General features: G+C 46.1%; 1 protein-coding gene across 1 annotated transcript in view; it reads left to right on the forward strand.

Annotated features, from left to right (window-relative positions):
• The window catches only part of OTOGL (otogelin like), a 139,131-nt gene that overhangs the window by 71,976 nt on the left and 51,101 nt on the right, over positions 1 to 16,054 (forward strand). Inside the window, exons 26-31 of the mRNA XM_068162433.1 lie at positions 1,145 to 1,279; positions 1,747 to 1,893; positions 4,616 to 4,735; positions 7,749 to 7,865; positions 12,678 to 12,834; positions 14,219 to 14,245. Coding sequence (XP_068018534.1) covers positions 1,145 to 1,279; positions 1,747 to 1,893; positions 4,616 to 4,735; positions 7,749 to 7,865; positions 12,678 to 12,834; positions 14,219 to 14,245 — 703 coding nt within the window. The remainder of the gene's footprint in view (positions 1 to 1,144; positions 1,280 to 1,746; positions 1,894 to 4,615; positions 4,736 to 7,748; positions 7,866 to 12,677; positions 12,835 to 14,218; positions 14,246 to 16,054) is intronic.

Genomic DNA, 16,054 nt, shown 5'->3' on the forward strand with positions numbered 1-16,054 from the left:
CCAATATCAGCAGGAACTTTGCTTCTCCCAATAAGATGGCTTATGGCTCATGATTTTGTGATTTTGGATGGGTGTTGGTATAAAAATTGCTACTGACAGATGGTAGGTATCTTGGGTTTAAAAATATAAAACCAACTTGATCTCATGTACCTTGGTTTAAAAATAAAACTCTTTTTATAGCGCGTCTCAATTTTGACAACCATCCTGTGGAGTAAGTATTGGATACTACGTATCAGTACAATTTAAAGGCCCAAGACAGACTCCTATTTTAGGGGTAGGCTCATCCTCTGAGTTTGAGAGATACTCAGAGAGAGGACACACAACTGATTGTAATGGCTCTGTGTGTCTAACTCTAAAGCTTGAGCTGGTTGTGAGCTCAACTTGGAATTTAAGAATGCATTTCCTTGTTTGGTACATGCCTTTGTTTTCAAAGATGTGTAAATACTAAGTAGTCCATCTTCGGGGGCTGGTGGATGAGAAGCTCAATAGGAGCCAGCAGTGAGCACTTGCAGCCCAGAGAGCCAACCAGAACCTGGGCTGCAGCAAGAGAAGTGTGGCCAGCAGGGCCAGGGAGGTGATTCTCTCCCTCTGCTCCACTCTGCTGAGACCACACCTGGAGCAGTGTCCCTTTCTGCAGCCTCTGAGCCAGGAGGGATCTGGAGGTGCTGGAAGGTGTCCAGAGAAGGGCCATGAGGATGAGCAGAGGGCTGGAGCTGCTCTGCTATGGAGACAGACTGAGAGAGTTGGGACTGTTCAGTCTGGAGAAGGCTCTCAGGAGACCTAATTGTGGCCTTTTAGTGTCTGAAGGGGGCTCCAAGAAAGCTGGGGAGGGACTTTTGAGGGTGTCAGGGAGTGATAGCACTGGGGGGGAATGAAGCAAAACTAGAAGTGGGTAGCTTCAGATTGGATGTGGTGGAAGCCTCATTCCTGGAGGTTTTGAAGTCCAGGCTGGATGTGGGTCAGAGCAGCCTGTTGTAGTGTGAGGTGTCCCTGCCGATTGCAGGGGTGTTTGAACTGGGTGATCCTTGAGGTCCCTTCCAACCCTGAGAATTCTGTCATCCTTCTCTGATGGTAAGCCTGCAAATCTGCAGGAGTGAAATGCAGTGGTATCTGGAATTAAAATGATTTCTTCTTCCTCTTCCAGAGTACAGATAATTCAAATATATCTATAATTGCTCAGAACAAGAAGTGCTTTGACAATGACATTGTTTGCTCAAAGAATGTTTTCATCACTGTTGGAGACACTGAGATTTATTTCAGTGAACCTTCTGAGAAGCAGGTTAGTTATTTTCTTTCCTTTTTGGGTTTGCCCCTTGAAATAAGCACTGTGAAGTTACAAATGCAAAGGAGCTTGCTTTTGCAAAACATCTCTCAGTCTGAGTTAGCATTACAAGTGATTAGGCCTGGAGAAAACAGTAGGTCCCAGCAAAAACCTTCTTTTCTCATCCCCTCTCCCCCCCAAATTTTGTTTGCTCTACAAAGAAGGCTGCTCAAAAGCCTCAAACAGTCAAAATATATTGGCATTAATTGGTTTCTTCCCACTTGGTTTTAAAAGGGAAACCAAAGTATGTTGTCAAAGCAAACTGGCATGATTGCAAAGTCAAAGTGTCTAAGTATTAAACAACATTTCTAGCAATATATATATGCGTGATGAAGCAGTACTTCTGTACATACTTTGTTGTTAGTTGGCTGCATACCTTGGTAGAATGACTTTATTAGGTCTTAATAAATATTCATTTCTGTCAGAAGATCTTAAGGGGACAGGAAAACAAATCTAACTATCAGCTTTGGAAGGCTGGATATTATACTGTGATACACTTTCCAGAACAGGACATTACAATTCTGTGGGATAAGAAGACAATGATGCATGTCAAAGTTGGACCTCGATGGAAGGTGAGCCAAAATGAAAACCTGAGATTTTGTGTAGCTTTCTGTGGCCAGTGCAGTCTCTCATTGAATAACTGTGGTGGTCTTTTCTTCAATGACTAATTTTTCTGGTAACACAGCTGTTTATCATTGTGTTCAGCTGCTAGCATTTCCCAGGTAAGAGGGGATGGAGATGTGATTCAATGGCAGAAGTCCTGAGGAGAAGGGGTGGAAGCCGGGAAGGGACTTTTGAGGGTGTTAGGGAGTGATAGGACTGGGGGGCATGGAGCAAAACTAGAAGTGGGTAGCTTCAGACTGGATGTTAGAAAGAATATTGTCATCATGAAGGTAGTAGAACAGGTTGCCCAGGGAGGTGGTGGAAGCCTCATCCCTGGAGGTTTTTGTGTCCAGGCTGGATGTGGCTGTGAGCAACCTGCTGCAGTGGGAGGTGTCCCTGCCCATGGCAGCGGGGTTGGAACTGGATAATCCTTGAGGTCCCTTCCAACCCTGTCAATTCTATGATTCCCACATGCATGTTACTCCAGACATTGCAACCTTGTAGATACACAGTGATTCAGCTCTTCCTTTAGGAGAAGGAAGAGAAGGTTACTTACTCAGTTCACTGCATATTCTCATAACTGCTGAATCCAATGGAAAAGAAGCTTCCATATTTAGTGACGTTGGAAGATGGCAAGCTTGTAGCTCAGACTGGATTAGGCTGATGATGGAGCTGCACCCTGAGATGTAGCAAAGGGTGCTGAGATGTACAGCTGGAAGTCACATTTTGGGTTTAAATTAGGAAGACAAGAAGCAGGAAAGGATCTAGAAAAGAACCTAATATTTAAACCTAATAAGTATACTGTAACAGAGGCATGCCATGATAAAGAAAAGAATATGAGGCTCCTTCTCTTGCCACTTGCTCTTCTCTGTTCCATTCCTACATCACTATCTGCTTTGGTGGGAGGTGTTCAAGAAAGGGCTGGATGTAGCACTTGGAGCCATGGTTTAGTTGTCAGGAGGTATTGTGTGATAGGTCGGACTTGATGATCTCTGAGGTCTTTTCCAGCCTGGTTGATTCTATGATTATGATGATGATGATGATGATGATAATGATGGACTCAGTCTTTGCATCCCGGTAGAGTGACCTTACCTGCACACTTGATAATTACATTCTTGCTTCATCTCAACCATGCCCACATGTATTGAGAGAGGACTCTTCCTAGTAAAAGAAAAGAAAGATTACACCCTGATGGCAGAATACAACCCTGGATTTTTGGAAGTATAAATTAAAGTTACAATGTCCATCTAATCTGGTTTTACAGCAATGTTCTTCTAGGCTCTTGTCCCACAGCCATAAAATGCTTCACACACCAAGTGATTTATTGGTCAATCAATGCACAGGCTGAGCAAAACCAAACCCCAGACTGCTGGGTTTGGGAAAGCTAGCAGGCAGCTGAGATCTGCAGGTTGCATGCAGGAACACAAACACTTGAAGGTCTTTTTGTCTCCAATGACCTTCTTCCAGGGGCTGCAGTTCAGTAAGATAATATCTGCAGCAGACCATAAGGAAAAAGGATTGATTAGAATGAGCCCCAGCACCCTAGAAATCCAGCTCTGCATTTTACTGTTGTGCAGAAATGTCCTTTTTCTTTAGGTCCCTACATATGTCTGTATCCATTTTCCATCAGCAGCACGTGTCCCAGGACAAGAAAGTTGCAGCTGTCTCTTTTATAACTGCTATTACAAATGGTCTTGTTATTGTGAGCTAAAATTAGAGGCAGCACGTTTTAATGACAACTACTCAGGCTTCACAGTCATGAAGTAATGCACCTAAACTTTTGACTTTTGGACTGAAAGCACTACTGAGCTTTCAGGGGGAAAAAAAAGAGAAAGAATAGATTCCAGTCCCTTTCCACAGGCAAACAGTAAGAACAGGTTGTGGAAAATAGGAAAACAACAACACCAGAAAGAAAACCTACATCTGTATTAAAAGTTATTTGCACCAATGGACCTGTGAGCATAGCAGAGTACCAGATATTTTCAAATGATGACACAATTCTATTCACTTATTTCAGTTTAAGAATGTTTTATGCCAGGTATGTAATTTCTATTGATTATTTACTGCCACCTGGAGTACTGTGTGCAGGTCTGGAGCCCTCAATATAGCAAGGACATGGAGCTGATGGAGAGGATCTGGAAGAGGGCCATGAGAATGATCAGGGGTTTGAAGCAGCTCTGCTACAAGGGCAGGCTGAGGGAGCTGGGGGCGTTCAGCCAGGAGAAGAGGAGGCTCCAGGGACACCTAAGAGCAGCCTGCCAGGACCTGAAGGGGGCTGTGGGGAGGATAGAGAGAGACTGTTTGCAAAGGCCTGCAGGGACAGGACCAGGGGCAATGGCTTCAAGCTGGAGAAGAGTAGATTTAGACTGGATGTGAGGAACCATGAGGAAGTTCTGCACCATGAGGGTGGTGGAACACTGGCACAGTTTGACCAGGGAGGTGGTTGAGGCTCCTTCCCTGGAGATCTTCAAGGTGAGGCTGGAGGAGGCCCTAGGCAGCCTGATCTAGTTGGGGATGTCCCTGCTGACTGGATGAGCTTTGGAGGTCCCTTCCAGCCTGGACCATTTTATGATTCTGTGATTCTTAATAAAACCAACAATGTTAAAACATGGATATTTATCCTATACTTATTAGTCAAGAAACAGTAAAAGGTGTTACATATGTAAACCCCCAGGAATCCTTCTCTTTTAGGGTAAACTGGCGGGTTTATGTGGCAACTTTGACAAGTATACTTCAAATGATATGACTACATCAAACAACATGGAGGTGAGGAATGCACAGTTGTTTGGAGACAGCTGGGTCTTAGGTCAGGTAAGTCTCATGTCCAGTAAAAATGTAGCCAAGAAAGGGGGATAATTTTATTTTTTATGAATTAACACGTGCTAAGCACATGGTGTACCAGAATGATCTGAACTTGTGGCCAGAGTAGAAGAGGGCATTTTAATTTTTCTGTCTGTAGGTGTGAAATGTGCTAATCCTGTCTAATGCCACAGAGAGCATACACTGAGTTTAAGTGGAACCAAACAGCCTCTTTAGGGAAGAATATATTTTGCCCTAGATGAGATGATTGTAATGGCTGTCTGGAATACCATTTTCTACAAAGTTAGATGCTTGGCTTCTGATATTTTGCATTCAGGCCATCTAAAAAGCAATACAATTGCTCTGGTGTTGGAGGCAATGTATCATTGGAAGTAAATAGAATCTGAGGGGGAAAATGTCTCTAAGAACATTTCTTTCTTTATACTGAAAAAAGACTGACTTAGTGGTCAAAGACCAAATTCAGTGGTGGTGAAAGGGTGAGATAGAAAAGGCTCAGAACAGCAAGAGCCATGACTCAGTATGGGAATTCAGATTCTGGAGAGGTGGGCACAAGCCAACCTCATGAAGTTCAACAAGACCAAGGGCAGGGTCCTGCATCTGGGTCGAGGCAATCCCAGGCACAAACCCAGGCTGGGCAGTGACTGGCTGGAAAGCAGCCCTGAGGAGAGAGACTTGGGGGTGCTGGTGGACAAGAAGCTCAACATGAGCTCTCAGTCTGCACTTGCAGCCCGGAAAGCCAATCAGATCCTGGGCTGCATCAGGAGAAGTGTGGCCAGCAGGTCAAGGGAGGTGATTCTCCCCCTCTACTCAGCCCTGGTGAGACCCCACCTGGAGTACTGTGTCCAGTTCTGGAGCCCCTATTACAAGAGGGATCTGGAGGTACTGGAAGGTGTCCAGAGAAGGGCCACGAGGATGATCAGATGGCTGGAGCACCTCTCCTATGAGGACAGACTGAAAGAGTTGGGGCTGTTCAGTCTGGCGACGAGAAGGCTCCCAGGTGACCTCATTGTGGCTTTCCAGTATCTGAAGGGGCCTACAAGAAGGCTGGGGAGGGACTTCTCAGGATCTCAGGTAGTGATAGGACTAGGGGGAATGGAATGAAGCTGGAGGTGGGGAGATTCAGGCTGGATGTGAGGAGGAAGTTCTTCAGCATGAGAGTGGTGAAGCCCTGGAATGGGTTGTCCAGGGAGATGGTTGAGGCCCCGTCCGTGGAGGTGTTTAAGCCCAGGCTGGATGAGGCTGTGGCCAGCCTGATGTAGTGTGGGGTGACCCTGCCCATGGCAGGGGGGTTGGAACTAGATGATCCTTGTGGTCCCTTCCAACCCTGACTGATACTGTGATACTATGATACTACCATGATTCTGAGAAGGAGGAAAGGGGCTGTAGAGAGCAGATGACTGCAACTGTGGTTTACAGCACAGGAGAAGAGGTAGCTGAGAGGCTGTAAGGTTTTATAGCCTCATGAACCTCCCAAAAAATCAGTGTTTGGAAGGCACTGTCTAAGGATGTCTGTGAGAACCAATCTTTAATCTGTTCTCTCTTTGACTCACAGCAGGAAATTGAATCCAAATCTTTGACCTCATGAAAGAATATAACATTCTGTTTGAAAGACTTGGAGGTCTCTCTCCCTCAATATCTCTCTTTGGATCTATTTTACTCTATGTAGTACGTTTTAATTATGTGAGCAAGAAAGGTTATACTGCTCGTCTAGAAGGTGATACCTATTACAAATGCTTTGTAAGAACTGTATGAATGTTTATTTTCCAATTTTTCACTCCAGTGGCTGCTTTTAAGAAGCCTGTAGTGTTTGCACAGAACATTAACTTCTGGGATGTTATGACCTTTGCTTATGCAACCCAAACTGGCACTTAACTTTCTGTGGCCATGTGTTATTTTCTTCGAGTGTAGGGGGAAAGGGGGGTGGTGGGGTTGGTGTAATCTCATGTAATCTTCTGATCTCTGTGGCTTCCAGAGCCACTCAGGGTTTGAGTTCAATATCAGCCTTGGCAGGCAGCCTGTCCTCAGCCCGACTTCACACTTCATCTGTCTCTGCAGTAGGATTTAGCAATGTTTTCAGAAAACACCTTTGACATTCAGAGAGATGTATCCTGGTCATCTTTTCTGCAAAATCTAAAGGCTGTAAAGAAGTATTTGATAGCTGGAGGCCTAAACCCCAACTCTGCTACTGGCAAACTTGTCACTGTGGAGTGCAGGCTGGTTCCAGGGTTTCCCCCTCCTGGGCCTGGCAGTGTCTGAGCATCTGCGCAGGAGTGCAGCATAGGTAGACAACTGCATCGCAGCTGAGGCTGTGTCAGGACACCCCAGTGATGCCTACAGACACACCATTGCTCCCTCCTGGGCTTTCTTGCTACCACAAAAGAGTATGGTTTTGGATTAACTCCAGGATTCTGTGTTGAGTGTCGTTTTGTGATATTTTCTCTTAGTTTGTTTTCCTTCTTGAAGAGAGACTTCAAGAGAGGGAGCTGTAGCTCAGCCGTTTGGGAGTTATCGTGATGCTCTTTGACTGTTTTTCTTTGTGGGTTGCTCTCTTCCTACCACTGCTTCTTTATTTGAACTTACAGGGCTAAAGCCATCTCTAGTGTGCCTCCATTTAAAGTCAGTACAGACCCACCAGGGATGGATTTGGACCATGTATTTGTTTATGATGTTACGGTTGGTTGCTCTGGTAATGATCACAGTGTGTCACAAAGAAAACATCTTGTCCTTACGCTCTGAGCAGACAGCAGGAACATTTTAGTACTTCAGAACAAAACACAAAGATTCTTCTTTTTTTCTGTGTGTGTGCAAACTTTTTCAGTCATACCAGCAAATCATGGAGAGGGGAGGATGAAGGAGACAGCATTTAGACATAGGTTTTGTTTTCAAAGTACACAGGGGTTGAATTGTATGACACCACAGCACACTTGACCACATGGCAAACACATCTTCACATAAAATGTTTGTGGTGGTTTTTTTGCTTGTTTTTTCTCTTTTCTCTTTCAAGTGCAAGAGCCCAAATGAAACACTGAGGCCATGTGAGGTACATCAGAGCAAGTTCCCTTATGCCAAAAAGGAATGCTCGATTTTATACAGTGATGTCTTTGCACCTTGTCGCAACGTGGTGAGTTTATTAGATGCCCAAGATGTGTTCTCGTGTAGGAAAAACAGTAAAATTCCAGTAATTAATTTCTTCTTGCCATTCCCTTCATTCTGAATGCTGTGCAGGATACAGAATAGAGGCCTGCAAGTATCTCTGTGTGGGTGGGCTGTGTTTGTGCAGAGCTCCTTGTTCCTTTCAAGGTTGGAGCCTAAACATAGTAGTGATAACTGGGAGCCAAGAGTTAGTAGCCTGCATAATCAAGGATCTGTTCTCTTTAGGTTTTATTTCTTTTCCTTACACAGGTAACTAAATTTTAAGGCTTCTGTATATATTGCAGGATTCTGAAATCAGCATTTGTGTAAAGTGCCTACAGCTTATCTCATATCACAGGCTCACAGGATCTTAGGGATTGGAAAGGACCTTTGGAGATCGTCAAATCCAAGACCCCTGCCAGAGCAGGACCATAGAATCCAGCACAGGTCACACAGGAGCACATCCAGATGGGTATGGAAAGTCTCCAGAGAAGGAGACTCCACAACCTCTCTAGGCAGCCTGTTCCAGTGCTCCATGAATCTCACAGTGAAGAAGTTCCTCCTCATGTTGAGGTGGAACCTCCTGTGCTGGAGTTTACATCCATTATCCCTTGTCCTATCCCAGGGTGCAAGTGAGCAGAGCCTGTGCCCTCCCTCTTGACCCCCAGCCCTCAGATATTGAATCTCCTGTCTTCTCTTCTCCAGATTAAAAAGCCCCAGGCCTCTCAGTCTCTCCTTGTAGGGCACATGCTCAAGTCCCCTAAGCATCCTCATAGCTCTCTGTTGGACTGCCTTCAGCAAATCCCTTTCCCTCCTGAACTGGGGAGCCCAAAACTGGATGCAGTATTCCAGGTGAGGTCTCAGCAGGGCAGAATAGAGGGGGAAGAGAACCTCCCTGGATCTACTGGACACACTCCTCTGAATGCACCCCAGGTCCCCATTGGCCTTCTTGGCCCCCAGGGCACATTGCTGTCCCATGCAGAACTTATTGTACACCAGCACCCCCAGGTCCTTCTCCACAGGGCTGCTCTGCAGCAGATCCCCTCCTAACCTGTACTGCTGCAGTTTATTCTTCCTTGCCAGATGCAGGGCTCTGCACTCATCCTTGATGAATCTCATCAGGTTCCTCTCTGCCCAGCTCTCAGTCTGTCCAAGTCTCTGAATGGCCTCACAGCCTTCAGGTGTCTCAGCCAATCCTCCCAGTTTGGTTTTGTTAACTGTCTTGCTCAATACTGAAAGAAATATGACAGGGAGTCTTCAGCTTTAGAACTTTCAGTATTTTTAATTAGTTGTCTGACAGGTTATCATCTGCATTTTAACAAAACTGAGATTTGGTGTCCTTTTATTCCCAACTCCTGGCTGAGCCTGGCCCGTCATTTACGAGAATGTCCTTAAGTTCAGTCTAGAGTCAAGATAGGACAACAAAATCTCGAGTGGGAATCCTTTATTCCATTTATCAATGCATGACATGCTCTGTACATTTCCTCCCAATTCTGGTTGCAGCTTCCCAAAGGTATTCAGTTCTCAAAGGGGCTTCACTGCACCTGTGCAAGCAAGAACCAGCATGACATTTCATCTCACTCTCTTATATTCTTTATGGCTATTAAAACTAAACAAGATGATTCTGAGCCTCCTGACTTTCAGAACTGAAGTTTGAAATCAAGATGGTGAGGAATTTGCCTGAGGAGAAGGTTGCAGTAGCTTAACCCAAGAGATTTAGTATTGTTGACTTTAGTTACCATGTAAAGAATGATTTGAGCATGTGCCTGAGAACACAGTGATGAGTGTATTTTCAAAGAGGAAAGTCATAAATAAAAAGGGAGCTTCGGACTCACAACGGAACAGTTTTTCTCTCTTAACATTCACTTTCTGTCTCTTACCCATGTTGTGATCACAACTGGTCAACATTGTGGTGAAAATGTGGCCTAATTATGTTACCAAATGCACATCAGGTTCAAAGTATTAATTAATAGTCAGATATTTTCATGTATGCATACACATCTTCTACAGGATAACCTGCAAAGCAAACCCCTTTCAGGTGCTTCTATAACCTACTCAACAGCACTCTATGACTGTTAGAAATGTAATGCAAAGTGTCCTCCTATGAAGGATAACTGCAGCCGACTGCTGGCTGGCTGGGTGGGAAAAAGCCCAAGCACACTGGCACTCAGGGGCACAGAAGGAGCAGAAAGTATAGATGTGGGTAGCAGATAGTACAGAAGAGGGTTTAATGCTTAGAGCAGTGCTCTTAGAGTTGTTCCTGCTGCACAGATAGTGGAGGATAATCCCGCTGTGCACGGAGGCAAGCTCCTGCCTGTGAGGCTGGAACCCTCTGTTTGCAGAGAAACAAGACCTTGCATTTCTATCTGGCAGCAACTGACTTGCAGTTCTCTGGCTAAGCACTGAAATGGCCAGGAGCAGGCAGTGTGAGCTTGCAGCACAGAAGGCAAATCACATCTTGGGCTGCATCCAAAACAGCATTGCCAGCAGAGCCAGATTCTGCCACTTTGCTCTGCTCTGCTGAGACCTCACCTGGAGTACTGTGTGCAGGTCTGGAGCCCTCAATATAGGAAGGACATGGAGCTGATGGAGAGGGTCCAGAGGAGGGCCATGAAAATGATCAGGAGTTTGGAGCAGCTCTGCTACAAGGACAGGCTGAAGGAGCTGGGGGTGTTCAGCTGGGAACAGAGGAGGCTCTGGGGAGACCTAAGAGCAGCCTGCCAGGACCTGAAGTGGGCTACAGGAAGGCTGGAGAGAGTCTGTTTGCAAAGGCCTGCAGGGATAGGACCAGGGGCAATGGCTTCAAACTAGAGCAGAGCAGATTTAGATTGGATATCAGGAAGAAGTTCTTTCCTATGAGGGTGGTGGAACACTGTAACAGGTTTTCCAGGGAGGTGGTTGAGGCTCCTCCCCTGGAGATACTCAAGGTAAGGCTGGAGGCCCTGGGCAGCCTGATCTAGTTGGGAATGTCCCTGCTGACTGCAGGGAGGTTGGTCTGGATGAGCTTTGGAGGTCCCTTCTGGCCCAGACCATTCTCTGATTCTGTGAACTCAGTCCTCATCATAACTCCTGAACTCAGCAGGAGCTTTGATCCCAGGCTCCCAGTTTGTCAGAACATCAGGGAGATGACCTGTCCCATGTGAGATACTATCCTGCAGACAGGAGAGACAAGCTGAGGACAGTGGAGACAATCTGCTGTTTGGTGGTTCCTGTGAAGCTATTAGAGCCATTTTCAATGGAGCTAACTCTTATGCCCCCCACCCCAGCAGCAGTCCTGTTTTCAAAGAAAAAGAATGAAAGCAAAATCTCTCTCCAATGAAGGCAGAAAAACAGTCTCCATGTCCCTGCCAGCTTCTAGCAGCTGCCAACTGAGAAGCTGTCTCTGTGTCAGATAAGTGCTGCTTTGTTACTGCGCTGGTATTTCTGTAGTCTGACATGTACCATCTAAGTGCTCTGCAACCAAGCTAGACCAGAGTGTAAACTGAAGACAAGCATTGCTTTAAACTCTCCATGTGTGGAGTAAGAAGACTGCTTTGGAAACCTTTTCAGCTTCTGAAAAGCCAAGAAACAGTGTGGCATGTAACATCACAGGATAACGTGCGAGGATTTTAGAGTCAAGATGTGGGTTTCTGACCTAAGGAAAGGTTGTGGGCAGAGTACACTGAAGTCTTGGTACATGAAGAAATGTTTCTGTCTAGAATTTCACCAGCATGCTCAAGCCTTCTTTAATTCTGCCCCAAACTCCCTCGACTATTTACTTGATAATTAGAGCTGCAGTTCTTTGTTGTTCATGTAAAACTGACAGGACGACTATAGATGGCAGCATTAGCCTTACAACAGTAGATCAAGTTCTCCATGGGTCAGCAATGTGCCCTGGTGGCCAAGAAAGCCAATGGAATCCTGGGGTGCATTCAGAGGAGTGTGTCCAGCAGATCGAGCAAGTTTCTCCTCCCCATCTACTCTGCCTTGGTGAGACCTCACCTGGAATACTGTGTCCAGTTTTGGGCTCCCTCTTTGGGCTCCCCAGTTCAGGAGAGACAGGGATCTACTCAAGGGAGTCCAACAGAGGGCTATGAGGATGCTGAAGGGACTGGAGCACTGCCTAATGAGGAGACGCTGAGGGACCTGGGGCTGCTTAGTCTGGAGGAGACTGAGAGGAAATTTAATAAATGTCTGTCAATAGCTGAGGGCTGGGGGTCAAGAGGGAGGGCACAGGCTCTGCTCAGCTGCACCCTGGGATACAACAAGGGGCAATGGATAGAAACTACAGCACAAGAGGTTCCACCTCAACATGAGGAGGAACTTCTTCACTGGGATGGTCACAGAGCACTGAACAGGCTGCCCAGAGAGGTTGTGGAGTCTCCTTCTCCGGAGACTTTCAAACCCCATCCGGATGCATTCCTGTGTGACCTGTACTGGATTCTGTGGTCCTGCTCTGGCAGGGGGGTTGGACTTGATGATCTCTGGAGGTCCCTTCTAGCCCCTAACATCCTGTGAACCTGTGTGATCAGCCAGCCTCAACACACTCTCCAAAATCAATCCATAGCAAATGTATGAACAAATGTACTTGTTAATAGCTTTTTAACAGGCATATCTCTTTTATTTGTAACAGGCACAAGCTGATCATTTAAGAGTACTTTATTGCACAGGAAGGTACACAAACCTTAGAAAGTACCTTACTCTTATGTTAAAGTCATTCAGTCAACCCAGAGCAGAACTCATGCTGCAAACAGTGTAATTTGTGCAGCTTGTGCAACCGAGTCACCAATCCTCTTCTCTTTGTGTTCCTTTAACTTCCCAGATCGATGTGACTTCTTTTGTCAAAAACTGTCACACAGACACTTGCAACTGCAATCTTGGTGGGGACTGTGAGTGCTTGTGCACCAGCATTGCAGCTTATGCCCACAAGTGCTGCCAGCAAGGTGCAGCTATTCACTGGCGATCTCCTTCACTCTGTGGTACGTGCATGGGTTGGCCTTGCACCAGAGCTCACCTTGGAGCCACCTTTGGCCTTGTGAGGAAAAATTAATCCCATCTTGTGGTGGGTTGAAATTTCCCCCCCCCCCCCAACATTAACTTTGCCAGACCAGAAGAGGTGGAAGCAGATGAAAGCTGTATTTACAGGCAGAACTACAATCTGCAACGGAATGCAATGAGTATGTACAAAATACATAGTGGTTTGTAGGGGGAGATTTGCCTTTGTTCGAATTAGAAAGGAGAGAAACTGAGCAGAATTTGGTTGGATGGACTAAAATGTTGTTTTGTTACTTTGACCTATTGTGTGCCTTAATTACACACATACCAGTAGAAAACAGCCAGTTAACATGTGACACCTATGCTTTCACAAAGACTAGATAACCTTGCTGTATAACGTAATAAAGGTCTTCGCCTGCTTGCATCTTGTCCTGAAAGCCTGCTCGAGGTGAATAGACCAAATATACAACAACAGTGGTTACAATATTTACAGACCAGGGAAGCTCCTAGCTTCTCCAAGGCTTGGCTCTGCCACCAAGGCTCATGGCTTCTCTGGTAGCTTGCAGTGTGTAGTCTCGTGGCTATATCCCAGGCTCTGGACTGGGCACTCAAAGCGATGCCACTCGAGGCAACTTCAAGCCAGATGGGTCCAAGCAGGCTCAAGTAAATCAAGGCTTAAGCAAGGCAAAGGCGACTAGAAACCAGCCTGTATATAAATCTTGCCTGAGATTCGATTGGGCCAATAGGGCTACCGAAGCCAGCACATAGTTACCTGATGCAAAGGGGTTCTGCCAGGCTGTGGCCATCAAAGGCAGAAACACAGTCCTGGTAGCTGTGCCCAGCACACTGCCCTTATCCCAGTCACAGGGTTGTCTACCAGACATGCATGGTCCTGTCCCTTTTGTTCTTTTCCCACGTTACCCTGACTTTCTACAGGAAGTAGTGGGGAGAGGGGCATTAGGGTCTGTCTGGGTTTGTGCTGGGGCTGTTTGGCCCTACCATGACAGACTGGATATGCTCAGGGTGTGCCCATGAAGAGACATTTGGAAAGGCACCAGGATGCCAGGTCTGGTGTGTATCTTATATGCTGTGTAGGGTTGCAAATGACTCAGTGCATTCTGCTTGTCATTGCTGGTGGGAAGGATTCCTGGCCATAGAATAATTCACACTTCAGATCTGCTGCCCTGGCATATCTGTTTAAATACAGCTGTAGGTCACTGAATAAAAGCCCAGGGAAGTAAAGCCATTGTAGGAAATTAAACTTCCTCTGATGTAAGTGGGTTTAACAGCTTTAGGATGTAGGTATGCATGTATCCTGTTGTTACTTAATAATAATAATATTTCTTTTTTTTTCCTTTTTTTAAATAGCTTATGACTGTGAATATTACAATCAAGGTAGGTAGTACTTGATACTGCTGTCTTTGATTCATACTTATACACCTTGCTGAATACAATTGCTCTTTATGTTTTCTAGCATACCAGCTAGCCATGGGCTAAAACCAAACCTATACTCCTTGGATCTAAAGTGGAATGAATTCTTACAATGCATTTAGTTACAGATAGTTCCCCTCACTGACCATACTATAGAATATAGAAGGTACCCCTGATGTACTACTCTATTATGTTTCTTCTCCATTATGCTGTTTTGAGGTATTTATCTCTCTTCCATTCACTTCCAACATTAGTAAGTTTGTAGTTGACACCAAGTTGGGAGCAGATGTTGATCTGTTAGAGGACAGAAGGGCTCTGCAGAGGGACCTTGACCAACTGGACAGATGGGCAGAGTCCAACAGGAGGGCATTCAACAAATCCAAGTGCTGGGTGCTGCACTTTGGCCACAACAACCCCATGCAGAGCTACAGGCTGGGGTTGGAGTGGATGGAGAGCTGCCAAACAGAAACGGACGTGGGCGTGCAGATTGACAGCCAGCTAAACATGAGCCAGCAGTGTGCCCAGGTGGCCAAGAAGGCCAAGGGCATCCTGGCCTGCATTAGGAATAATGGGGCCAGCAGGAGCAGGGAAGTCATTGTGCCCCTGTACTCTGCACTGGTTAGGCCACACCTTGAGTCCTGTGTCCAGTTCTTGGATCCTAAGTTTAGGAAAGACGTTGAGTTGCTGGAATGTGTCCAGAGAAGGGCAACAAAGCTGGGGAGGGGTCTGGAGCACAGCCCTGTGAGGAGAGGCTGAGGGAGCTGGGGTTGCTTAGCCTGGAGAAGAGGAGGCTCAGGGGAGACCTTATTGCTGTCAGGAAGGAGTTGGTCTCTTCTCTCAAGCAACCAGCAGCAGAAAAAGAGGACACAGTCTCAAGCTGCACCAGGGGAAGTTTAGGCTGGATAGTGAGGAGAAAGTTCTTCACTGAGAGAGTCGTTCGCAGTTGGAATGTGCTGCCCAGGGAGGTGGTGGAGTCACGGTCCCCGGAGGCATTCAAGAGGGGATTGTATGTGGCACTTGGTGCCATGGTTTAGTCATGAGGTCTGTGGTAACAGGTTGGACTTGATGATCTTTGAGGTCTCTTCCAACCTTGGTGACTCTGTGATTCTGTGATTTGTTTTTTCTTCTCTGCTGAGTCTGGCCCATTACTGTTGCATCATATTGCTCTTGCTAGGTATAACTAACTTTCCATAATTTCTTTGCAACATAGGTTTTTAAAAGTGGTAAGGTGTGCTTGGTTTGTCTCAGAGTTTAATTTCTTCATAGCATGGTGATGTATTTTGGATTTGTGGTGAAAAGAGTGTTGATTAGCATACCCATGATTTAGATACTGCAGCACACAGCATCAAGGCCTTTCCTGCTTCTTACGGTGCCCCCTTGATGAGGCTCATCAGATGAGGTTTTAGAAATATGTTGCTCTTGGTTCTTTCAGTGGGCTATAGAGACAGAGGTAGATGCTGTGGTATCTAGATGTATGTCTGTAAACCATTCCAGACCAGCAGTAATAGCTCGGGGGGGGGGGGGGGGGGGGGGGGGTCCAAAGGCATAGCTAGGCCAGCACCTAAACCTGGAGCAGTAAAGGGGGGCAAAAGTAAATGGCTTGTGGGAGAGGATGAACCAGACAATTACTTAAGCAGTGTTGCTGCCAAATGTTGACTTGAAGCCTCAGAATTTGAAATCTGGGTTGGGTTTGTTTGTCTGTTTTGGTTTGTTTTGTTTGAGGGTAGGGGGTGGCCTGGGAAATTGCCATCTGGAATGTGCTGCCCAGGGAGG

Source organism: Melanerpes formicivorus, unplaced genomic scaffold (assembly GCF_026170545.1).
Source record: "Melanerpes formicivorus ecotype bairdi unplaced genomic scaffold, bMelFor1.0.p_v2 SCAF_64, whole genome shotgun sequence".
NCBI lineage: Eukaryota > Metazoa > Chordata > Aves > Piciformes > Picidae > Melanerpes > Melanerpes formicivorus.